Source organism: Salvelinus alpinus, chromosome 3 (genome assembly GCF_045679555.1).
Source record: "Salvelinus alpinus chromosome 3, SLU_Salpinus.1, whole genome shotgun sequence".
In the NCBI taxonomy this organism is placed as follows: Eukaryota; Metazoa; Chordata; class Actinopteri; order Salmoniformes; family Salmonidae; genus Salvelinus; species Salvelinus alpinus.
Window position 1 is genome coordinate 25,376,890 of NC_092088.1, and position 27,650 is coordinate 25,404,539.

Sequence of the window (27,650 nt, forward strand, 5' to 3'; positions counted from 1 at the left end):
TCGCCCTAAGGCTTCTTTGCATACTTTCTAATACCTGGAAGTCCACTGGTGCCTTCAAGGGGAAAAAGAGGGAAAGAGATGTAACAGCCTGGGTTAAAGGGATGTTTTTTTTTTTTTGTCTTGTGATGATCCAATCTTCTCCTCAAACAAACATGGACTACCCTGGTTGTAGAATGTACACTTGGAGGACACTTTGGTGTTGGAGGGATTAGCTACAGTGCATAGAGTGTACGCTAGAACGCTGGATGTTTCTGTTTTGGCTGTGGCATGTTTTCATCAGATGCTTGCGGAGGTTCCTGTTAGCGCCAGGAATGTATCCTGGTGAACAGTGATTGCTCAGCGATCATGTCTCGGTGGTTGGCTTAAGTCAACCTCTCCTCTGTTAGAGTTGAAGGCATTCTCTCTCTCTCACTTCGTTTCTCTCTCTCGGTCTCTCTATCGGTCTGTCTTTCTCTTTGTATTTAAGTGACACATATGTCCAGTATGCAGCACAACAGTCTGTCATTTTCAAATGTTGCCAAGCCAACACACTGGATACCGAATGGTAAACTTTACCCGTGTGTGTGTGCGCGGCGCGTGTCTGCGTGTTGGGGTAATGGTGTTGACTCAGTCCTGGCTTTGGGATCTAGGGCACACTGACTCACTAAGTCATCTGCAGCCATGCCCCCGAAAAAAAGAGCTATGAAACCGCAACGCATGCTGGGGACTTTTCGGTGTTGTTGGGCTTGGGGATTCTTCTGAGTGATCCCTGCTTTATAGCATAGCCACTATAGGTTCATACATTCATAGGCTAACTCCCTACACATACAGTATGTGTTCTGTGGTCATTGGAAATCCAACCGTGCCTGTATACCACCACTTTCATAAACTGCGTTGCGCTTAGCATTTGAGCTACATTGCTTTTACCCAAATCAACGGGACAGTTTAAGTCCTATAATAGCATACATATTATGTAGCGTAAGTTACCCTATCAGATGTCACTATAACTAGCATCTCTCTCTCTCTCTCTCTACAGAAATGGCAGAGGAGGTTCTTCATCCTATACGAACATGGATTACTCCGCTACGCCCTGGACGAGATGGTGAGTCAACTTCCCCGTTAAGCACTAAATTATGTTTTATGATGTCCGTAGTTTATTAGCGAGGCCGTCTTTATTTAAATTTTTTTACAGAACCGGAGACATTTACGCCCAGTTTAGACATGAAAACAGTCTACATGTTGTGCGTGTGTTGTCAGTCAAGTTGGACACATGCCTTTTGATGTTTTCCGGCATGTGTAAGCGGAGTGTTGGGATTCTGACACTCCTGAGGCGTACCTGTGTGTCTGAGGTGGGCCCGGTGCCACAGGGCTGGGTTGTCAACACTCCGAGCACACCGTCCCTCTGGGGCTAGCATAGCGTCACGCTAACATGCTAATTCGTAGAGAACTAGCTCAGTGAGGTTGAAAGGAATGCGAGGACACCAGGTGTCACATAAGTCAGGTGCACAGTTGTGTTTTTTTTAAAGGTGCAAACAAACCTGTGCAACTGACCGTGGCAACTTTCCACCTGAGGCATAAAAACGGCAATTTTTAATCAATTTTGAGGCCTTTCTGTTTATCAGTGTCACTGTTGGATACTCTGTATGGACCTACTACCTTCCCTACCAACACATGATGTTCTGACAACTTGTGACAACGTTACATGTTGTTAAGAAGGTTGGTCGTGATGCCATTACCAGGTGACAGCGTTGTGACGAAGTTGCCACAAAATTGTAATTGTTTCTCTAAAGTAAATAAAGTTGAGGTACACATATTCAACAATGCCCTCTTAGTGCCAGCAGTTTAGCAATTCATATGAGGAGTGGAGAGAGTGGGCAGGCAGTGTATTGATTGGCCCGTATTCCTCTTATCCAACTGCTTGGAAAGAGAGGCTCTTTTTTTCTTTCTTTTTTTTAACGAGAGGTGAAAACCGCATCGGGATGAAAGAGCTCTTGGTTCATTGCTGTTGACTCATTCTCTCTGCGGTGTTCGTTGGTGAGAGATGCTGAGTGCCCTTATGTAAGCGAGGCAGTGGGAAGAGGCCTTTTCTGGTGTGTGTGTGTTTCCGTGCACATTGGTGGTGAAGCTATTGGTATGTGGGTGGAAAACGCATCCCTCAACTCAAAGGGGTCATCAGAAAAGAATTGTTGATCTGTAGAGACCTGTTACGTACATACCAATGCACGCATTTATCAGTGTGTAGGAAAGGAGCAGTACATGTTACATTGATCATCCTCTCACCAGGTGAAGCATACCTGAGAGTCAGTGAAATGAAAAGACAGCGATTTGGATTCGAGCGAGGGGACAAATAAAGAATACGTGAGGGGGAGGAGGAAAGGAAAAAGAGAGGGTGTCTCCCACTCGCCCTCCCTTTCCCTTCCTCCTCGGTTCGTGTCACTTCATCTTTTCATCTGCCGTCTGAAAGGAGGATCAAAATAGGTCCGCAACGGAGGTGGAGAGCTGGAGTGCTCTAAATATAGATATGTGAAGTGTAGAACAAGCGATGATGAATACATCATGTTTGAATAATTGTTGGGCCATTTTTAATAAGCGGCTGCAAATTGAGCTAAATAGCGCCTATATCTGGCACCAGAAGCTAGGCCTTTGGTGAAACAGAGTGCGAGTTGCTCATATCCTATATTATACTCTCTTGTTGGATTGTAACCTTTATTTAACTAGGCAAGTCAATTAAGAACAAATTCTTATTTACAATGATGGCCTACCGGGGAACAGTCGGTTAACTGCCTTGTTCAGGGGCAGAACAGATTTTTTTTTACCTTGTCTGCTCGGGGATTCGATCAGCAACCTTTCGGTTATGGGCCCAACGCTTTAACCACTATGCTACCTAGCAGTGCTTCTGATCTTGGGGTGTGTGTACCTTCAGGGGTGCTTGGCTTATCCACGGGGTATTTGGGAAGACTCATAAGAACATAGGCCTACTGGTAAAATGCACGAGGGGGTTCTTCCGTGGTACTCCAGGCAGAGCAAAATGTGATTTCAGGGTACAGGAACCAAAAAGGTTGAGAACCACTGGCCTAAAGCATATTACGTATGTGGTAGAGGCGAGTTGTGTACCGTCCCTAAGAATTATTGCACTGTGTAGAATAAGGTGTGTGTGTGTGTGTTTCGCATGTGTGTTCCCCCCCCCCTGATGGAGAGTGCTGTATCCCCAGGACATAATGAGAGGGCAGGGATGGATGAAGGCCTCGGTGGGGCTGCTGAGACCACACTCCTCTTCTCTTCCTCTCCAGATCAAATATACCCTCCGTCACCCAGCCTCCACAAACACTCAACAACATACATGCACTACGTTAGAAAAACAAGCAGCACGACTACACAACACAAGGCATACACGTCTAACCACAACACAAGGGCATACACGTCTAACCACAACACAAGGCATACACGTCTAACCACAACACAAGGGCATGGGCAATAATATCATGCACCATGAATTCACTCCAAACATAGGACAATGACATGTACAGTAACGCACTTTAACACAAGGAAATACACACACACACACTCCTTTAGACTTTTCAGAAATGGGAACGATAAAAAGCATGACGTCTCCTCAAAACCATGAAACCCAGGGCCTGTAGCCACATCAGAGGCCCACCAGAGAGCACAGGGTTGGGTTTAGGAGATGAGAAGGTTGCCCCTGTGTATGTGTGTGTGTGTATTTTTTCCGGGGCCTCTAGTTTTTATGGCTTTGGTGTCCTGCATGGCTCTAAACAGGCCCAGATGGGCTGTGGTCCCAACCCGCAGGATGTGGCATCGCCCTGGGGGGGGGGGGGGGGGAGAGATCACACGCTCCCACTGGGCGTTTTTGGGGTCGCCCTCCACTCCTCCAGGGGTGAACAGTGAACACCCAGTGAGACTCCACCACCATTTTAGACCAAGGAGGGCAAGAGTGGCTTTGAAGAGAGGTTATCAGAGGTAGACTGTGTGTGTGTGTGGAAGGAGAGGGGGAAGATATACCAAAGAGAGAGTGTGTGTGTGGGAGGAGATAGCAGAGAGTGAGAAAGTGTGGGTGGGTGGATGGAGAGTAGGAAGAGTTACTTTCCAGTAGCAGTAGATGGGAAGAAAGAGATGGAGGGAGAGTGAGCAGAACGTGTCTGCCTATATCAAACATGTGCATCCGTCCTAGTGTATGGTACAATGGGCTTTGAGCTGTAGTGCTGGGTTTGTCTTAGCATAGGCCCCAAAACAACTAACATTTTCTAAGTACATTTCCAAAAGGAATCGGTAAACTTGGAGCTTTATGTTAAAGATTTCATCCTTGTCACTGATTTTGAAAGATATGAATTTGATTGACATATGAATGAAAGCCCCAATCGTGGAACATACGGTATTGACCAGTTTTGCCAGGGCTGTCTGAAGTTAAGTCGCGTTGCCTTGGTAACGCCTTTCTGTTCCTTTGTTCAACAGCGCGTTAAATGGATGTTTGACCATGGCGTTGGGTGAATTGTAGGCTACCAGAGTTGACTGTTTTGTTATCTTTTGTTAAAAGAACTAGCTGTTTTTGCAATCCTAAAGTGGTTCAAGAATGTGGTGTGCGAGCCGTGAGTGTGTGTGTGTGTGAGCACTCGTGTAGGACAACGAGTGCTTGACTGCAGAGTGTGTCAGGAACAAGTGTTGCTGGGTCAGAAGTGTCTCAAGGCCTCAGACAGGAGTCACGGTCACCTGAAGGAGTCAAGAGATGAGTAAGCAGTTCTAGAGGAACATAATGTCATCGCTGAAATTATTTCCACAAATATGGCTTTCACTTTTGCATGGAACATGTTGTGATGTGTATTATGCTTAGACTGCGTGATAGGAACACGTATCACAGACACACGCACCGCAATCCCTTATCACACCTCGGACAAAGCAGGTGCTGCGTGGAGATTTTTCGCCTCAGCGGGAGACTCTTGACAACATCACCAGCACACAGCTCAACACCCACTCTCTAATGGGCCCTCCTGCGACGCGGTCTAAAATGGACACGGCCACACCTAGCTCCTATTGACCACTTCGTTGACTTGGTTCAAACGCACAGCTCAACACCTACACTCCAACAGCCACTGTGTGACGTGGCTTAAAATAGGTTTGGTGTTCATGTTAGTATTCATGCTAAAGAAAGTCGCACACTCCATCTATAAACTCCCAGCAATTTATTGGGTGTTTACCAACGTTTCGGCCGAGGAAGGCGCAGGGTGCCGGGGGAGGCGCCAGGGTGCCGAGGAAGGCGCAGGGATGCCGAAACGTTGGTCAATACCCATTAAATTGCTGGGAGTTTATATATGGAGTGTGCGACTTTCTTTTATTTTTTTGAGTTTATTCGTCGTTAGTCAGCACCTCCACACAAACACATTTTTCAGGGTGTGCGCCAGCTCATGTTTTTAATCTAGTATTCATGCTCAACACACCCACTAACTCGTTGGCATGAGGTGGAGAATCCGAATCGGGTGGGGATATCGTTTTGTCTTGCTGCTGCTGTTTGTTTTGTTTTTTCTCTCCAGACGCTGTAGAATTACATCTATGAATGTTATCATATTAGGTTACTTGTTTCCTGACTGTGTTTCAGCTTTTGTATCCTGTTAGGGTAGGCCAGATTCTGTTGCTGTATTGAAAACCATGAATTAGAGCTAGGATTGCAAAATCAACATAAATCAATCGTTGTTTCTGCTTTGGCAGTGCCTTTAAATTAATATTACATGCTGTCTATTGGGCATGTTATATTGGCGTGTTAGCCTAAGTAACTTTGATCAATTATCGGATCACCTTTCCCTTGTTATCACTGGTTCTATCATGGCAGCTCTTTTAAAAGCGTTGCCCGTAGCATCCCGAGGCTAGTAGTCTTATGTAATTCTTCTAGTGTGAATTATGTAAGTGTGTTGACACCCGCGGGTGAAACCTCCTTACCTATCGTGTTACGGGAACATAAAGTTTGGTTTGACCCGTTTCTGCCTGACGTGGTTGTCGAAGGATAAGGGATTGTGGGGTTGGTCAGCCGAGGCAGATCTGATTCTACACGAAGGCCATAGAGGCACAACTAAATGCTGTTCAGTCTCATTGGACAAACCGAACTGTACTTACTTTTTAATTGCTGGTATTTGGCCTTCTTTCCCTCTATTTACAGCTTGTTTGCTTGAACGCACCGCTACAGGTTTTGTGTAAGACCCCAGTCTGAGTTTGCCTCGGCCAAAGATTTGGCTAAAGATTTGTCTGCTTGCCACACGTGAGACGAGATTGTGACACACTGGAACGTGCAAGGCCCACCCCCCCCCAACCCCAACATTAAACTGCAAGCTATTTTTAACTGGCTCCAAAAAGCCTTTTGTCTTTTGCCTGGTCATGTGGATACAGGGGACAGGGAGTGCTGCAGTGTTGTTGCCTCCAGGCGATCTGTGGCGGGACATAACTGGAAGCCCACTCCCCCACCCCCCCCTCAATTAGAGCTGCTCGCTCCCAGAAGGCTTTCGAAGCACTGCAGCCAGCCATGGGAAAAGAGGGGAGAGGCGGAGTAGGGAGGGAGGGGGACTGGGTTTATAGGAGAGAGCGCGGGATGGAGTGAAAGAGGTGGTGATGGTGTAGGAATGGGAGTAGATTGAGAGGGATTTGGGTAGTTAGGGATGTTGGAAAGAGAATTCACAGGGATCGAAGGTGGGGTGGGTGGGTGTGTGGGAGAGAAAGGAGGGATTTAGAAATAGAAGGGAGGGAAAGCGACCGAAAAAGAGGAGTTGGGAAGTGGATTACAAGTCAGACCGTCTATAAGACCGTGTAAGTCTAAACCCAAGTGGTGTTCTCTGCTAGTTTGTTTACAGACCGCGTCAAGGCTTGTTTTGGACTGGGAAGATTGGGTGCGTGAGAGTGCTTTTTAACCCCTGCCCTTCCTTCCCCTGGCTCCAGTAGGAACTGATCTTCTGGAATGTAAACAGCCGCGGCTTACAGTGGGGTCACTGTTCCCGACGTACAAAGCCGCAAAACCATGGGAATACCCATTCACTGGGCTTCTAATCGCCTAGGTCCATACAGTTTGCTCCCGAACAACCACACAGCCCTGCCACAGATCCCGAGGCAGAAAGCTATTGTCTCATACAATGGCAAGTTATGTTTTGTAAACATGCCATATTTTCCGTTTGAATGCTCCCATGTGTTAAGCTCAGCCATTAGTGGAAAGCCAAATCAGTGACATAATATGCAAAAATAAAACCAAAACGAAGCTTGCCGTCTGTTTTCTTGTGATAAAGGTTGTGTGTTTTGAACGTTATCCAGAAGTTATTTTGATAACTTAAAAAGTGAGTTATTCAAGGGTTACGCAGCAAACCAATGCGCTAAAGAGGCCCATTGTGCCCTGTCTGCTATCTGTGCAGATAGAAACTGGGAAATGGGTGGGTAAAGAGACCAAGGTGGAGCAGGCTTGAAGAGTCATAACGTATGCTGCTAGTTCTAGTGCACATCACAGTATAGTCCTATATACTGCCACACACACACACACACACACACGGACCTACTTCCTGTGGGTGCTTTCAGACTATTTGTCACTCCACTACCCTCTTCCTGTCTGTCTCTTTTTCCATCGGTTTAAACCTCTGCTCTCCAGTCTTTCTGGCCTGGCTTTAGTCAACAGACATCCCGGATATGACACAGATAAAGATCTAATCTGTCCCAGTGGTTAACTGTTTGGATACTTTCATCACTTTAGTCAAAGCAGCGCGGTCCAGCCGTGCTTTCTAGACTGTACCGCACTGTAGGCCTACTGTCTGTCGGCTAGGCTAACACTGGCTGTCTGCTAAATAACAATGCTAAGGTTCTTGCCACCAGTCTTTTAGCCCCTAATGGAGAAATTACTGTTCACCCTATATCTCAATGACCCCAGCAGAGGTTTAGAGTAGCTTCTAATGTGGCGTTGTTATGCTAACGCAATGCAAATATGCTAATGTTGCTACATGCTAAAAGTTGCTATGCTAATGCTGTGGCTCATACAGAGACTATTTCTACCAGACGCTTTGAAGAGAGTAGTTACTAAAATAAATTGATACCCTACCTCCTAAAAATAACGACTTCCCAAATTACAATGGCTAAACAACATTTCCAGTGGCCAAACTCAAATCCACACACAGTCCTCCCAGTTTACAGATTTGCCCAGCATAGTTACATGGAACCCAAACCGGCTGCAACAAACGCGATCACGACATGCAGGTTAAAATATCAAAACAAACTCTGAACCAATTACATTAATTTGGGGACAGGTCGAAAAGCATTAAACATTTCTGGAAAATTAGCTAGTTAGCTTGCACTTGCTAGCTAACGTTAATCTGTCCTATTTAGCTAGCTTGCTGTTGCTAGCTAATTTGTCCTGGGATATAAACATTGAGTTGTTATTTTACCTGAAATGCACAAGTTCCTCTACTCCGACAATTAATCCACACATAAAACGGTCAACAGAATCGTTTCTAGTCATCTCTCCTCCTTCCAGGCTTTTTCATCTTTGAACTTATGGTGATTGGCATCTAAACTTTCATAGTATTACCACGACGACCGGCAAAACAGTTCGTCTTTCAATCACCCACGTGGGTATAACCAATAAGGAGATGGGAGAGGCAGGACTTGCAGCGCGATCTGCGTCAGAAATGGGAATGACTTCTATTTTAGCCCTTGGCAACGCAGTTGCTCATTGGCGCGCGTGAGCAGTGTGGGTGCAATAATTGAATAACATGGATTTCTAAATTTATTTTGTGGTCAGCCTGTTACCCACCCTCAGCGTTAGTCACTTCCTCCTCCAAACAAACTGTGTGTGGTGCCTAAACTGTTGGGATGTGTGTGATCTCTTCCTTCTACTTCATGTGAGAGAACCTATGGAGGCAATATTGTAGATGTCTTGTTAAGTGGTTCATTGTTTCCACAGTATTGTATTCTCTTGCAAGGTTCTTCAGTCTTTACCTCCAGTTAGGCAAGCTGTCAGGCACTGGACAGAATCACTCAAGGTTGGGGCAGTATATCTCTCAGCACCTCTGGTGTTTTTGTATGAGTTGTAAGATGGCGCTGCAGTGGATAGCAGCCGTTTTACATGCTCCTGACCAATTTGACACTTTTGTGTGTTTTTTTAAGCTGATCTTTGTACATAATGTCTCTGCCATAATTTCCTATGAACGAATACAGCTTCTGGACATCAGAAGAGCTACGTTTCCCCCCCCCCCCATCCCCACAGTGACAATAAGTACATATCATAACGAGAAGCCATGGATTACATGCAACATCCGCACTGAGCTAAAGGCCTGCTTCTTTCAAGGAGCGGGACATTAATCCGGACGCTCATAAGAAATCCCGCTACGGCATTCGACGAGCCATCAAACAGGCAAAGCGTCAATACAGAACTAAGATGGAATCCTACTAAACTGGCTCTGACAATCATTGAATGTGTCAGGTCTTGCAAACTATCACGGACTACAAAGGGAACCCCAGCGGCGAGCTGCACACTTACATAAGCCTACCAGACGAGTTAAATGCTTTCTATGCTTGCTTCGAGGCAAGCAACACTGAACCATGCATAAGAGCACCAGCTGTTCCGTACCTTTCTCTCTGTAGCCGATGTAAGACCTTTTAAACAGGTTAACAGACTGATTACCAGGACTAGGGCTGTTGCAGTGACCGTATCATTGCCACACCAGCAGTCATGAGTCATGACTCATGAAAATTCTAAGTGACCGTTGAGTCACGGTAATCTCCTTTTATGCACTCTGGACAGGCATTAGTAGTACCCAACTTGCCAATGATCATCAGGTCGCTAATGGCCTGGTTCTCAGGGCCCTATTGTCCCTCTAACCACAGACATCAATGCAAATTAAATCGAAAATCACAAACACTTATCAAAATAGTATGTGCTTTTAAAACTCATCTCACTCTGATCAATTTGAATAAAATAAATTAAACGGGTTGAATGAAAAACATGATCATTGTGGATGCTTCAAAACCTGACTTAAAATAATGATTGTGCTGCTATACAATACAACCTACTGCATATTACACAAGGCAGAAAAACATTTTAAAAAATACTGATTTTAAGATATCTTTGGCACATAATTGGTCTAGCCTAAATGAACATTCATATTTATCCTAAAATGATGGTGGATTTGATTTTGAATAGCCTAGTAATAGGATACGTTTTATATTTTCATAATTAATAGGCTGACTATTACCTTTTTATAAAGAATCTCACCAGCACAAGTTTCCATCCCATCCCCTCCCCTCTCTCCTTCAGTCCTGTCTCCAGTGCGCGTTGAGAGGGGCTGTCAACAGTTTAATGAAATTTGTTTCGTTGTGAGAACATGTTACTATCGACGTTCCTGAACAGATTTCACTTGCTTTCCCAAATGAAGCACTGGGTAGCTGCAGGAACAGGGTTGGAGAGCCTCGGGCTGTGGCGGGCACAACATTTTGTCAGCCGGTGATTGTCAAGCAAATAACTGTCAGTCTCATGGTAATTCACCGTTAATTAACATAAACACATTTAGCATCTCCTGGCTTCCACACACAGCCTACAAGCCATTTTAAAAAGTTGAATAAATCCATGTAATATACCCTACACCTTCACAATAAATCCATTATTTTAGACCGGTCTAAAGAAGCATGATATGGAGAAAATGGCTATGCCAAATGGCTGTAGGCTACACTAGTTCATTTAGCAGACAGGATTTGCTTATCTATCTGTGGCATTATTTTATAGTATGAAGAATACAATTGAACAAAAAGCTGAATAAAATATAAATATTTTCTCAACAATTTGAGGGAGTGCGCACATGCGGCTATTCTGTGAGCGGTTAACAAAGAAATAGGTATTCCTACATGCCTAATTTAGAGGTATTACGGTAACTTTAGTTCTGTAAACTTTGGGCTATATGTTTTGATTTTTAATACATTGTAAGGCTGCCCACATTTACTTTTCGTCAGCCAACAAGATGAGTAGGCCTAACGAACAGCGAGCGCACTAGCCTATATCAATCTACTATTCCCCCATAGGACAAAAGTCGACCTATTCTGTGCAAGAAATAAATATTCCGAACAGTTGTGGGATGTGATGGATCCCAAATTTAATACAAGTACTAGCATCAAAACCTTTTTTATGCAATGTGGCTGACGCAACAGAGCAGAATGTTTAACTTAAAATGTTGATAAACTATTAGGCTATTTCTTCACGTTATAAGCGCAGTAATGTGCACATGGTAGTAGGCTATAAGCGTTAATGTTCCATTAGCGGAAAACCCCATTATCAATAGTGACCGCAAATGTGATTATGCATGTAATGCTTTTATTATAAAGGTGCATTTTTATGGTGACAATGATCTTCCCCAAACTTGAACTTAACGCACTGCGTATATACACCAGTTAGGCTCTACACCCCTTGTAAAGTAGATTGATGTGCTTAATTTGAAGAAGTTATTTGGCCACTTTAGTTGTGATACAAACCTTATTAAAACATATAGGCCTATGGGCTAGGCTAAATGAGGTGTGCAACTATGATTAGAAAAAGTAGCAAAAAAAGGCATTGTTTCTTATGCTGGTCATCATTTACGAGTGATATGCTAATATTGTCACCCATCAGCCTATTCTTGATTTAATCTTGTCTTTACATATAATATATATATATGTGTGACATTTGTTAGGATTTAGAATAGACTATTATCATGCACCTGTATCAACCGGGGCAGCAGGAACAAATACAGTACATGTCATCTATGCACTTTAAATAGCGAATAGAGGACGATTTTTCCCCATGGTTTATTTATGCCAGCCAGGTAGGCTATACTTCTGTTGTAAATATAAGCTATGTGCTCAATATTAGGAACGTTGAGAAATTAATATAGTAGGCCTAGCCTATAGAAAGCTGATGGGACCCTCCTCTTTTTATTAGCAGCCATCCCTCTATTTTCTCCCGCAATTAAATAGCCTATTGAAATGTTGCACAACATGAGATCATGGGCTCTCATGAAGTGTTTGATTTTAGATTTTCAAATACATTTGCATTGATGTCAGAGTGATTAGAGGGACAATAGAGTGCGGCGTACCAGGCAGTTAGCAAGTTTGGTAGGCTATTAATGACCAGCAGCAGCATCAGAACTTGGAGAGGCCTAATTACCGTGACTAAATGGTCATGTGGAATTTGACTGCCTTCATTACTCGTGACCGCCGGTATGGCGGTAATAGTCACCGCAACAGCCCTTGGAGAGCCCATGGTAGAGTTTGGGCGGAATATCACCTGTCGCGCAGCTAAATTACCGGAGTAGACACCTGACACGAGTGAAAAACTACCGACGGGAAAGTGGCCTCCATTTGCTATTCCAGTGTATACGGATGACATGTTTTTTTAGTCTTGCCCCAGTTCTTGCCCATTTCATAACGGGCCATTCTAAATTTAAACTAATTTTACATATTAGTAAAGTCAATATTAAATTGAGAATAGTCTGATGGTTGTTGTTACGTTACAGCCTTATTCTAAAATGGATTAAATAAAATGTTTTCCTCATCAATATCCCATAACGACAAAGAGAAAACAGGTTTTTAGAAATGTTTGCAAATTTATTCAAACAAAAAAACGGATACCTTATTTACCTACAGTGACCACCATAATTCATTGGACAGTGACCATTTTTTTTGTTATTTTGGTTCTGTACTCTAGCACTTTGAGTTTGACAATGAGGGTGAAGTGCAGACTGTCAGCTTTAATTTTAGGGTATTTTCATACATATCGGATGAACCGTTTAGAAATGACAGCACCTTTTGTACATGGTCCCCCCCATTTATAAGGTACTACAAGTATTTGTTGAATTGGCTTCACAGATGTGTGTCGTTAGGCAGGTGTATTCAATTGTGTCGTTAGTAAATGCAGCAGAGCTGTTGATGAATAGTATTGATTCTAGACTTTGCTATTGCCTTTAGAGGTTGTTGTTGGGTGTGACAACATGAGGAAGACAGCAGTGTCGATGCAAATGAAGCTGGCTGTCATAAGGCTCAGAAATGAAAATCAATCAATCAGGAACATTGCAAAAACCATGGGCATGCCTAAGTCAACAGTTTGTTTCATCACTTCTTGTCACTACAGGGGGTGCTGTTTCAACTTTGACATTTTGCGTCTCCAAATTAAACTGCCTCGTACTCAATTCTTGCTCGTACAATATGCATATTATTATTACTATTGGATAGAAAACAATCTCTAGTTTCTAAAACCGTTTGAATTATGTCTGTGGGTGAACCAGAACTCTTTCTAAAGCGAAAATCATGACAGGACATGCGAAGGTCAGAAAAATAGTCTCTGTTCTCAGATCAGTTTAAAGCTCTGTGTGCCCTATGGATCGAAATGAACTGCACCCGCCTTCCCCTGGATGTCAGTAACCAATGAGAAGTGGAATGGAGTCTCTACGTATTTCTCAGAGTTTATAAAAGGCAATGGAGTGACATGTACGTTCTTTTGGACGCTCGCCAAGGCGCAAGAGAGGACATCAGAATGGCATGTTGAATAGCTCTTGTTATCGGGCTAAGATATATCCGTCTGTGATTTAATTCGATATAGGTGTTAGAAACATCATAACGAAGTTATTTGAAACCGATTTATATCAGTTTATGCGAGTATATTGCTATTTTCGGAATTTTCGTAGTATTGCGTTTGAGGATTTGGACGTGTGTGTGCCACGTAGCTAATGTTAGCTGCTAGTTCCGAAGTTGAAGTGGACGTTTTACAACAAAGCAACGATTCTTTTGGACAAAAGGACACCTTGCCCAAGATTCTGATGGAAGCTCGTCCAAAAGTAAGAGCTATTTATGATTTTATTCCGTATTTATGTGGAAAAATGTAAACGCATTTTTCGGCCATTGTTGCGGCACTAGTCTGGCTGTAACGCACACTGTATGTCTAGTAACGTTAATTTTAAAAATCTAAATCAGCGGTTGCATTAATAACCAATGCATCTTTCATTAGCTGTCCAACCTGTATTTTTTTAGTCAATCTAATCGATAAATAATCGTAAACTTAGGTGCCCTTCCAAGATGGCGCCGCCCAGAATGCATGCCATGTTTTGACTGATTACATAGCATAACCACGATTTGTGATGCTAAATATGCACATTTTCGAACAAACTCTATATGCATTGTGTAATATGATGTTACAGGACTGTCATCTGAAGAATTCTGAGAAGGTTAGTGAAAAAATTAATATATTTTGGTCGTGATAACGTTTTCGCTCTTTTTGCCTTGAATCAATGCTGGGGTGATGTTAGCTCATGTGGTATGCTAATATAACGATATATTGTGTTTTCGCTGTAAAACACTTAGAAAATCTGAAATATTGTCTGGATTCACAAGATGTTGGGCTTTCATTTGCTGTATGCTGTGTATTTTTCAGAAATGTTTTAAGATGAGTAATTAGGTAATACACGTTGCTCTCTCTAGTTATTCTAGTCGCTTTGGGTGAGTTTTGTGATAGTGGCTGCAATGGTAAACTGTGATTTATACCAGAAAAATTCACATTTTTCTAAAAAAAGTATGAAGTTGTTTCTTGGTTAGTGGCTATATATATATCTTTATTTAGTCGAATTAGTGATAGCTACTGATGGAGTAAAACTGGTGGAGTAAAAAAAGTGGTGTCTTTTGCTAACGTGGTTAGCTAATAGATTTACATATTGTCTTCCCTGTAAAACATTTAAAAAAATCAGAAATGATGGCTGGATTCACAAGATATTGGTCTTTCATTTGCTGTATGCTGTGTATTTTTCAGAAATGTTTTAGGATGAGTATTTTGGTAATTGATGTCGGTCTCTGTAATTATTCCGGCTGCTTCCAACGCTATTTCAGATTGCAGCTGCAATGTAGAACTGTGATTTATACCTGAAATATGCAAATTTTTCTAAAAAACATATGCTATACCATAAATATGTTATCAGACTGTCATCTTATGAAGTTGTTTCTTGGTTAGTGGCTATATATATCTTTATTTAGTCGAAATTGTGATAGCTGCCCATGCAGGAAAAAAATGGTGGAGAAAAAAAAGTTGTGTATTTTGCTATCGTGGTTAGCTAATAGATTTACATATTGTGTCTTCCCTGTAAAACATTTTAAAAATCAGAAATGATGGCTGGATTCACAAGATCTGTATCTTTCATCTGGTGTCTTGGACTTGTGATTTAATGATATTTAGATGCTTGTATTTACTTGTGATGCTATGCTAGGCTATGCTAGTCAGCTTTTTTACTGTGGGGGGTGCTCCCGGATCCGGGTTTGGTAGCAGTGAAAGGTTAACAAGAAAAAAACAACCGGTGAACTCAATTATGTCAAAAAACCCGGTAGACTGAGGAAGACCACTGTAGTGGATGACCGGAGAATACTCTCTATGGTGAAGAAACCCCCCCCTGACAACAGCCCAACAGATCAAAAACACTCTCCTGGATGCAGGTGTAGATGTGTCAAAGTCTACCATACGTAGAAGACTACACCAGCAGGACTACAGTGGGTACACTACAAGATGCAAACCACTGATGAGCCTGAAGAACAGAAAGGAGAGATTACAGTTTGCTAAAAAGCACCTAAAAGAGCCCCAAGAGTTCTGGAAAAAAGTATTGTGAACAGATGAGACAAAGATTAACATGCACCAGAGTGATGGAAATAGGAAAGTGTGGAGAAAAAAAACACATGCCCATGATCCAAAGCATACCACCTCATCCGTGAAACATGGTGGAGGGGGTGTTATGGCTTGGGCCTGTATGGCTGCCAGTGAAACATGGTGGAGGGGGTGTTATGGCTTGAGCCTGTATGGCTGCCAGTGGAACAGGCTCACCTGTCTTCATCGATGATGTGACTGCAGACAGAAGTAGAACAATTAATTCTGAAGTCTACAGAAATATTTTATCTGCTCAGATTAAACCAAATGCCTCAACTCATTGGATGGCACTTTATCATGCAACAAGACAATAACCCTAAACATACTGCTAGAGCAACGAAGGGGTTTTTGATGGCCAAAAAGTGGAAAATCCTTGACTGGCTGAGTCAATCACCAGATCTGAATCCAATTGAACATGCATTTACATGCTGAAGAGGAGACTGAAGGCAATTAGTCCCCTGCCTCTGGCAGAGCATCACCAGGGAAGATGCCCAGCGTCTGATGTCGATGCATCGCAGACTTCAAGCAGTCATTGCATGCAAAGGATATGCGACCAAATATGAACAATGATTACTTTATTCTACATTATGTTAAACTGTCCAATGTTTTTTGATGCCCGAAAATGGGGAGGACTATGTACAAAAGCTTCTATCATTTCTAAACGGTTAATCCGATATGTATGAAAATGCCCTCAAATGAAAGCTGATAGTCTGCACTTCACCCTCATTGTCATTGTATCCTTTCAAACTCAGTCACTGTCAAATGGTCACTGTCAAATGATGGTCACTGTCAAATGAATTATGGTGCTCACTGTAAGTATTCAGCCCCTTTGCTATGAGACTCGAAATTGAGCTCAGGTGCATCCTGTTTCCATTGATCATCCTTGAGATGTTTCTACAACTTGATTTGGAGTCCACCTGTGGTAAATTCAATTGATTGGACATGATTTGGAAAGGCACACACCTGTCTATATATATATATATATATATATATATATATATATATATATATATATATATATACTGCTCAAAAAAATAAAGGGAACACTTAAACAACACAATGTAACTTCAAGTCAATCACACTTCTGTGAAATCAAACTGTCCACTTAGGAAGCAACACTGATTGACAATAAATGTCACATGCTGTTGTGCAAATGGAATAGACAAAAGGTGGAAATTATAGGCAATTAGCAAGACACCCCCAATAAAGGAGTGATTCTGCAGGTGGTGACCACAGACCACTTCTCAGTTCCTATGCTTCCTGGCTGATGTTTTGGTCACTTTTGAATGCTGGCGGTGCTCTCACTCTAGTGGTAGCATGAGACGGAGTCTACAACCCACACAAGTGGCTCAGGTAGTGCAGCTCATCCAGGATGGCACATCAATGCGAGCTGTGGCAAGAAGGTTTGCTGTGTCTGTCAGCGTAGTGTCCAGAGCATGGAGGCGCTACCAGGAGACAGGCCAGTACATCAGGAGACGTGGAGGAGGCCGTAGGAGGGCAACAACCCAGCAGCAGGACCGCTACCTCCGCCTTTGTGTAAGGAGGAGCACTGCCAGAGCCCTGCAAAATGACCTCCAGCAGGCCACAAATGTGCATGTGTCAGCATATGGTCTCACAAGGGGTCTGAGGGTCTCATCTCGGTACCTAATGGCAGTCAGGCTGTCAAATGTTCCACCCAAAGAGTTTGAGAGGATCTGCAGAGAAGAATGTGAGAAACTCTCCAAATACAGGTGTGTCAAGCTTGCAGCGTCATACCCAAGAATACTCTAGGCTGTAATCGCTGACAAAAGTGCTTTAATAAAGTAGTAAGTAAAGGGTCTGAATACTTTTTTATTTTTTATAAATTTTCACATATCTAAACCTGTTTTTGCTTTGCCATTTTGGGGTGTTGTGTGTAGATTGATGAGAACAAAAGCAATTGAATCAATTTTAGAATAATGCTGTAACGTAACAAAATGTGGAAAAAGGGAAGGGGTCTGAATACTTTCCGAATGCACTGCATGTACATATCTACCCCAATTACCTCGTACTCCTGCATCAACTCAGTACTGGTACTCTGTGTATATAGCCAAGTTAAAGTTACTCATTGTGTATTTATTCCTTGTGTTATTTTTTATTTTTCTCTCTGCATTGTTGGGAAGGGACCCTTAAGTAAGCATTTCACTGTTAGTCTACACCTGTTGTTTACGAAGCATGTGACAAATGACATTTCATTTGACGAGTGCCATCCTGGTCATAACACCATAAAAGAGGAACAAATCTTGAACAGGTTCCTTTTATACAGCACTTTTTTTTCACCCTCTTCCTTTCTCTCACTCTTTCTTTTAACGATTTCCAACCATTCATGGTGCAGAGAAAGCCTGTCTCTGGGAGGCTTTGGCTAGATGAGTGTATACTCTCTCTCTCACGTATACTCTCTCACTTAATTTTTTACTTTCCCATTACACGCTCACTCTCTCTCTGTCCCCTACCCTCCCTCGCTCACTGACTTTCACTCTTTCTCTGTCTGTCTGTGTCTGTCTGTCTGTCATTCACTCCCTCTCCTCTGTGCCAATAAATCATTTGAGTTTGAGATGGGAGCCAACAGCATTGTTTAACTTCTTTCTCCCCTGAACCCCCTCGTCCGACCCCTATAAAGACAAAAATGGTCTGACTGACTGCTCGCTCAGTTTGCTCCAAACACTAGACCAGGACACCGACAAAAGGTTTCATTTGAAGCCTCGGGGCGAAGAGTTTAGCCAACTCTGAGACAAGCGTCTAATAAAGCGAAAGACTGAGGGAGGGGCTAGCTGGAATGAGAGGGGACGGGACATTTTCCCCTCAGGACTTGTGTGGCGGCGTTCATGAGTGACACACACACACACACGATACTGTATCTCAGTCCCGAGTCTGTTTGTCTAGAGGTCATAACCCAGCACTGCCAGTGGCCTGTTGGGAATGACTGCTTCTAGCGCTGCCTCTATTTGGCCACAAAATGCTTCAAACCTTAAGTCGCCATACTAGGAAGCTACTTTCCAACGTGTGTTGATTTAGCTACAAGGCAGTAGCACGTTCACGCATACAGAAATGGCATACATGGCAACCTGGTGATTGAGGGTTCTACCATCTTTTTTGACGGTGTGGTTGTACTTGTCTGTATTTTATGCTTCTTAATATAATAGTGATGGGGGAAAATCTATACAGTTCCATATTGTACTCTTATTTTGGACAATTTTATATTGTTACTTTGACTCCCAACTATTGATTTGTTAAAAAATAAACATTTTGTTGTTAGATAGCCTTAGCAAATGCTTGTCAGCTCAGCCGTACCTGCACCAGAATGATGGCATGAGTAATCCTTCAGCTTGTTCTCAATCTTCTTTTTAAATAGTAAGCCAATATGTTTTCAACACTTTTTTTTTTATATAACCATGACTGATCAATACTCATTTTCTCATGATCTCTCTCTCGTCTTTCTGTGAGCAATATGTTTTGACCCTCGCATTAAATTCGCAGTATCGAATCGTAGTACCTAATAGAATCATGAGAATCGCAATACATATTGTATCAGCGCGTAAGTATCGCGATATCGTATCGTGAGGTTCCTGGCAATTCCCAGCCCTACTGAGTAATACAAATTCTAAATGTTTTATGAGTAGTGCATGACCCTCGATGGCAACAACTTAATTCTAAGTAGTTTTAAGAGGCTGATTTATTTTATATTCAACCAAACAAAACTGGGAGGGAAGTATTCCAATTTGTAGAACTTTTCATTTCTTTAGCACTGTATCAGCATATCTTTATAGACAATATTGTAGACTGGCATCGACGATATATAGCCCAGCCGTACTACCCAAGGTAGTTTACGGGTTGCGTCTCCGAGAGTGACGGGTGCAGGTGTGTTGTCTGACCTCTTGACCTCTCACCTTGGCTTTAACGGGCTGCTAACCCGGTCAGCTGTTAAGGTCAAGTCACTGCAGAGCCCAGGGTGGACTCTGAAGTCTTTGAAATGAGTTTGGTTTGACCAGGGCAGGTCATATAGATATTAATAAGACTGCTGGAGTACAGTAGTTTGAATTGAATTGGCTGATAAAATATAGGCCTATGCCTCCTAAAGGTTATCCTACGTTAGAATTGATAGCCTAGATAACGATGTGTTACTTTTTGACATGGATTGAGGCATTTTTTAAAGACCAAGTTCCCCAACCACAGCTTTCAGACATTCAACGTCTTTTTATTGTTATTGTTTATATTCTTTCACCCCATTTTTATGCATAGTGCCAAGTAGTAAAAAGCCACACGACCCCATACGGTGGTTCCTTGGCCAACCCGACAGTCTCATTGTTGTTGGGTGAGCCACTCGCTCTTTAATAACCCACTCCAGCTTCCTCAGGACCTAGCCCAGCATTCCCACTGCCGACGGCCACGGCTTGGCACCTCTCCAGGGCACCACCTAATCAGCTTACCGCTACCTCCCCCCCCCCCCTCTGCTCCACTCCCTCCTCTGTTATTTTGTTTTTCAAACTCCATCATTACCCCCCCCCCCCCCCTCCAACAGCACACTCTTTCCCAAGGGTAGTGCACTGGGAACAGCAGGCTAATGGCTAGGTACTGCAGAACACTGTTACAACAGGCTAACAGCTAGGCACAGACCTGAAAAGAAGAACAACTGTTACAGCAGGCTAATGGCTAACTGCAACGTACAGGGCCGCGTAAAAACAGTCTAAAGTAAAGGCGAACTGCTATGCTAGGCACAAGCCCACAGAACACTGTTACAGCACTGTTGAGGAATGTTTTGCCCTAGTACCAGGGTGTCAAACAGAGATCATAGAGTTCCTAGAAGAGCACATGTGGGTGAATGTGTTCACTAGCCTGGCTTGTCTTAATTACTTTATCAGCTCTGGTGGTGATTTGAGTCAATAGTTGGACATTTGCCCAGAGATTTCCACTAAAGACTCATTATTTGAGGCCTGACTGCACTTGTTATTGCTTGACTGGGTGTAAAATGGTAGACGTGAGCTAGCAGGGGAACTATGAAGATTGGGATGTTGTACGAACATGAAACTCACGTGTAGTAGCAGTGTGTCCTCTCTTTTAAGCAGTGGAAATGAGAGCATGGAAATCAACGTATGGCTCTCTTAACCTAATAATAAAAATAATAATTTCAACTTTTAAGGCGCTAGTCATTACCTAAAGAATCTCAAAGCGCATTAATAAAGCAACAAAAAAAGACCAAGCAATTTTGAAAAACATCATTCATGAGATGGAAGGTAATCAAATCAAATTGTATTTGTCACATGCGCCGAATATAACAGGTGTAGGTAGACCTTACCGTGAAATAGTTACTTACAAGCCCTTAACCAACAATGCAGTTCAAGAAAGAGTTAAAAAAATATTAACTAAAAAGAGTAAATTTAATTAAAAAGTAGCACAATAAAATGACATAACAATAACGAGGCTATATACAGGGGGTACCGGTACTGAGTCAATGTGCGGGGGGTACAGGTTAGTCGAGGTCATTTGTACATGTAGGTAGGGGTAAAGTGAATATGCATAGATAATAAACAGCGAGTAGCAGCAGTGTAAAAACAAGGGGGGGGGGGGTGTCAATGTGAATAGTCCGGGTGGCCATTTGATTTAATTGTACAGCAGTCTTCTAGCTTGGGGGTAGAAGCTGTTAAGGAGCCTTTTGGACCTAGTACCGCTTGCCGTGCGGTGGCAGAGAGAACAGTCTGACTTGTGGGACTGGAGTCTTTGTCAATTTTTTGGGCCTTCCTCTCACACTGCCTAGTATATAGGTCCTGGATGGCAGGAAGCTTGGTTCCAGTAATGTAATGCGTACAGCATTACCCCCTATTAGAGGTCGAAATATGGAACCGTTATGTATCTTATCGAACGGGTGGCAACCCTAAGTCTAAATATTGCTGTTACATTGCACAACCTTCAATGTTATGTCATAATTATGTACAATTCTGGCAAATTATTTACGGTCTTTGTTTGGAAGAAATGGTCTTCACACAGTTCGCAACGAGCCAGGCGTCCCAAACTGTTGCATATACCCGGACTCTGCTTGCACTGAACGCAAGAGAAGTGACACAATTTCCCTAGTTAATATTGCCTGCTAACATGAATTTCTTAACTAAATATGCAGGTTTAAAAAATGTGTGTATTGATTTTAAGAAAGCGATTGATGTTTATTGTTAGGTTCATTGGTGCAACGATTGTGCTTTTTTTCGCGAATGCGCTCTTGTTAAATCATCACCCGTTTGGCGAAGTAGGCTGTGATTTTAAATGATAAATTAACAGGCACCGCATTGATTATATGCAACGCAGGACAAGCTAGTTAAAGTAGTAATATCATCAACCATGTGTAGTTAACTAATGATTATGTTAAGATTGATTGATTGTTTTTAATAAGATAAGTTTAATGCTAGCTAGCAATTTACCTTGGCGCCTTGCTGCACTCGCGAAACAGGTGGTCAGCCTGCCACGCAGTCTCCTCGTGGATTGCAATGTAATTTGCCATAATCGGCGTACAAAAATGCCGATTACCAATTGTTATGAAAACTTGAAATCGGCCCAAATTAATCGGCCATGCCAATCTTAATCGGTCGACCTCTACCCTCTATAGTGCCTTACAGTCAGATGCCGAGCAGTTGCCATACCAGGCGGTGATGCAACCAGTCAGGATGCTCTTGATGGTGCAGCTGCAGAACTTTTTGAAGATCTGGGGACCCATGCCAAATCTTTTCAGTCTCCTGAGGGGGGAAAAGGTGTTGTCGTGCCCTCTTCGAGACTGTCTTGGTGTGTTCGGACCATGATAGTTTGTTGGTGATGTGGACACCAAGGAACATGAAACTCTCGACCCGATCAACTGCAGCCACTTCGATGTTAACGGGGGGCCTAATGAGAAGGTCGGGAACGTTCATTGCTTGAGTGGTCATCAGAGGAAGGCGGTCAAAGGGGGATAGCAAGCAAAGATGGTCTTTGAATCAAGGTGGCTCGCCGTCTGTGTGGCTTCTCCATAATAGGACTCATAAGGTTTGAGCTCAGCTACTGCGGTTCATGGACTCTGTAGTAGGTGGTGTCCATGAAATTAAGCACCCACTTGGCATTCATGTGGTGTCAGAAAGCAGACCAAATGTTTATCATTCAAGATGTAGGGTCTTTGTCTTTTCAGTCGACTTGGTTATTTGTATGATGATTACAATGGTGGTGGTGGTGAAGTGCCCAGTTGTTGCCAGCGAGGCGGTACATTCACAATAAAGCCGGTCAACCCAAGTGCTGTGTCAGAGGACACTGCAGAGCTCCAGACACTGCTGCTTGGCTCCTACCATCTGATCCTGGATCTGTTGCTCCATGTACTGAGGAATCCACTCTTTGCAAAATTGTTTTCGATTAGAAATTAAACTGATTTAAATTGAAAGTGGACATACATTTTTGTTGGAACTTTTCAAAAAAGAGTTGTCCATCAAACTGGCACTACCATTGTTATTGGATCATAGTTGTTCTTGGATAGGTTGCCCTGGTGACACAGCAGGTAGTGTCATACATTTTGATTGGCCCGTGTTGTGGAGAGGGGTCAAGTGTCAAAGGCTTCACGCTGGTTATGTGTTTACTCACTGAATATTCCATAAACTAAAGCCAAGCCACCTAGTGGGTTTAGATAAGCCATCCCTTCCTGTTACCATGGGAACAGGATCAACGGCCCTGACCTAGGCAGTCAATAAAATCAAAACGGGCTCTCTCGCTGTTGCAGGTCTTTCGCTCTCTCTACTCCCTTTTCATCCATCTGCCATATTACATAATATAAAAAAAGGAACATGGACCATTGGACACCAAATGTACACATCTTGTTATATGAATGAATTGCTTAGACTATAAAATCAGCAGCAAAGTGTGAAAAGTGGGGGCTGAATGATGAGAGCAGACGGACACAGCAGATGCGTCGAAGTAGGTGGGCGTCAGAACAGTAGGATGGTGAGAGGCAGAGGGAAACCATACAGACAGAGATGCAGTGCCTTCAGAAAGTATTCATACCCCTTGACTTATTCCACATTTTGTTGTGTTACAGCCTGAATTCAAAATGTATAACATTTTTTGGAACTCACCCAACTACACACAATACCCCACCCATACTGACAAAGTAAAAATATGTTTTTAGGAATCTTTGCTAATTTGAGTCAATACATGTTAGAATCACCTTTGGCAGCGACTAGAGCTGTGAGTCTTTCTGGGTAAGTCGCAAAGCTTTGCACACCTGGATTGTACAACATTTGCACATTTTATTAAAAATATTATTCAAGCTCTGTCAAGTTGGCTGTTGATCATTGCTAGACAGCCATTTTCAATTCTTGCCATAGATTTTCAAGCAGATTTAAGTCAAAGCTTGTAACTAGGCCACTCAGGAACATTCAATGCTGTCTTTGTTTTAGGTTATAGTCCTGCTGAAAGGTGAATTACTCTGTCTGTTGGAAAGCAGACTGAACCAGGTTCTGCTCTAGGATTTTACCTGAGCTTAGCGCTTCTGTTTCTTTTTAGCCTAAAAAAAACTCCCTAGTCCTTGCCGATGACAAGCATACCCATAACATAATGCAGCCATCACCATGCTTGAAAATATGAAGAGTGGTATTCAAGGTGGTGTTGTGTTGGATTTGCCCCAAACATAATGCTTTGTGTTCAGGACATAACATTTATTATTTTCCAAATTTTTTTGCAGTTTTACTTTAGTGCGTTATTACAAACAGGATGCATGTAATGGAATATTTTGGATTTTGTACATGTTTCCTTCTTTTCACTCTGTCATTTAGGTTAGTATTGTGGAGTAACTTCAATGTCGATCCCACTTAGAGTTTAATGCTCTGATAGGAGAAAACTAACTGTTTTAAATTCACCATTGGCCTCATGGTGAAATTCCAGAGCGGTTTCCGTCCTCTCTGGCAACTGAGTTAGGAAGGACGCCTGTATCTTTGCAGTGACTGGGTGTATTGATACATCATCCAAAGTGTAATTAGTAACTTCTCGATGCTCAAAGGGAAATTTAGTGTCAGCTTTTTTTTAACCCTCTACCTTTCCGAGGGATTGGAAAACCTCCCTGGTCTTTGTGGTTGAATCTGTGGTTGAAATTCACTGCATGACTGAGGGACCTTACAGATAATTGTATGTGGGGTAGAGTTGAGGTAGGCATTCAAATCGTGTTAAATACTATTATTGCACACAGTCTTTGCAAATGATTATGTGACTTGTTAAGCACATTTTTACTCCTGAACTTATTTAGGCTTGAATACTGTGGTTGAATACTTACTGACTCAAGACATTACTTACTGACTCAAGACATTTAACCTTTTAGATTTTTTAAAATTTATTTGTAAACCTTTCTAAAAACATAATTCCACTTTGACATTATGGGGTATTCTGTGTAGACCAGTGACACTATGTGGGGTGGGGGGGAATCAAGAGGTGTGAATACTTTCTGAAGGCTTGTAGATAGCAGTAGAGATGGAACGATTTCTATATGTACTGATTTATCCCAGACATGCAGAGGAAGCAAAATAAGAGGTTAAGAGATGAGAGCAAGTGAAATGGGGAAAGTGAGGCACCTCTGTCTCGGACAGGTCTGAACAAACGTAAAGAACCCCCCCCCCCCCCCCACACACACACACACTCACACACTCACACAGAGTTCATGCCCAGTAGTCTAGCAAAAAATTACGCTATCCACCCCATAGCCAGGAAGCAGAAATAGGTGCTGTCTCTTACTGCGACACAGCACCAGACTGACTCTTCAGCTCCACTATACACAATGCGTTGTCATTAGCGTCGCGTCAAAGTGATGTTCTACCTGCTACACAGGGTGTTTTGAGAGTAGAGAGTAGTAGAGGGAAGAGTGTCTTTATTCTATTTTGACTGCTGTACTGTACCTTATTCATCAATTTATGCATAAGTACAATAGCTTTGGCCAAAACCTGCACAAGTACTCATGAAATTGTTGCTAGTGGTTGTACTAAATGATCTTCTAATTTCACAAGTTGCTTTTGTTTACATTGTGAACCTAGCTCGTAGGGATGGGCGATATGGCCAAAATATATCACAATATGTTTGACGATATTTGATGTAATTAGTGCACTGGAAATTATTTTCAGGAATTTCTATTTCTGCATTTCCTGCACTTTTATAATAATTTCCACACTGTGCCACGCAGCATGATATGGGCAAACAATCTAGGCCTAGTTAATTGAACTGTCGGAATCATGGAAATAACTATTATTCTAAGTCTATAGTTGGAATATAGTGGGCGGCATCTTGAATACATTGTTTGACATGACAACAAATGAATAAGCCAGTGAGGAATTATTGACAGGATAGAAACCAAAGTTTTTGTCTGTTTCAAGATGACCCTAATTAGATGTTTCATGAAGAATGAAAACGTGAATGTATCTAGCCAGCCAACATATTCATGCTTCGCCTATTCCTCTCTGATAAGCATGTTTGTGAAACGGTATCTTATCTAGGCTTACACCAGCACTGGTACCAGGCAGTAATGGCTAGCTAACGTAAACTCACTCCATTCCGTACAAATGTGCGCAACCGCAACATTCAAACGAGGCTACAAAGAAAACTAATGGGACTGTAGCGACTGTGTTGACTTAAAAATCGGGGGTGTGAACTAGGTTTCTATTCAAGCATTGATCAACATGGAATGGCTCTATAGTATTGGAGAAAAGTTTAAAAAACTGACCCTCCGTTACATCGTGACGTGTCATGTCGTAACGTACAGCACGCATAAAGCAACTATTTCTCTCTTACAATCTCTCTCCACCAGGTGTAGCACTTCTCTCATTGTTTAAAAACAAGAAATGGACAGTAAGGGGGGATACCTAGTAATTTTTTGCGTCATGTTTGCATGCGATCATCTTTCTCAAAGCCGCTGTTTACTTCTAAGATCACTTTAGCACCGCCCTAAAAACCCGATTCAAATTCGACACAAACCTTCAAATAGGTATGTAATGACATATTATATAAACTCTTTATAGTGTTTTATTTATATTTTAGAGGCGATAAGGTGATAAGTTGGACAGATTGAGTAAAAAAAATAAAAAAATAATCCCACACACCATCTCTCCTTCTCACTATCACGCATTAGTTTCACTTCCCCACCCGCCATTTTTAAAAAGACCCGACGGGGCTCATTGCCTGCTTGAATTATGCAGAAACGGGCAGCGTTTAGGTCATGTAATTGATTCTGTTGGAAAGGGGAAAAATTGTGGTTTACAATGGTATTGACATTACAGTTGATCTGGAAGTATTACGTTTTTGGGGCGCTAAAATAAGGGCAATTGTACGGACCAAGGCGATGTACGAGTTTACGTTAGTTGACATTGCGACACTTAGCCGCTAATGCTAATCGCTAGTTAGTACTAACACAAATTATTTCAGCAACACCTTGCTAAGAAAAGACAAACTAGCAAACAGTAGTTTGCGAGACAGTAAGATACGCAAACGAATAGTGTAATTATAGAACACTTGTGGAAAGCGGCATGCCACCAACATTGTTGCATCCACCTGACCATGCGGATCGAAGAAAGTGCTCGTGACTCCGTGGTCAAGCAACTGCTCTCTCCTTGAGTGACAGGGGGCAGGGCTTTGTGTGGCTAGCGGCATACAGCAGCAGGAGGGGGAGCGCGATGACTTTACAGAGTTTACAGAGTAAACTATAAAAATGGACATTCCACGCGCTGGAGTTGCGTATCACATTTAACAAACCAAACATTGAAATACCGTTATAAAAGGTCAAGTAAAAACTCAAACTGGTCTGTGTATCAATACCGTTATATAGTAAAATACGGTATACCGCGTGGTAGTGGTGTGTAGTCGATGCCATATGCAACCAAAATTCACCTATTTTTCATTATTTCAATTCACAAGATGGCACGAACGCACGTCAGCCATCGAGAATTGAACCTCTGCGATTCTTGAGCTTGGACGCTGCCCATTGGATGTGCCGCAACGTGGGCACAACACA

The 27,650-nt window shown here is 42.5% G+C and overlaps 1 protein-coding gene across 6 annotated transcripts in view; it reads left to right on the forward strand.

Annotated features, from left to right (window-relative positions):
* Positions 1-27,650, forward strand: part of LOC139570409 (trichohyalin) — a 104,308-nt gene that overhangs the window by 11,671 nt on the left and 64,987 nt on the right. For all 6 annotated transcript variants that reach the window (XM_071392255.1, XM_071392252.1, XM_071392254.1 and 3 more), the window contains exon 3: positions 1,016-1,081. In XM_071392255.1, the coding sequence (XP_071248356.1) occupies positions 1,016-1,081 (66 nt within the window). The remainder of the gene's footprint in view (positions 1-1,015; positions 1,082-27,650) is intronic.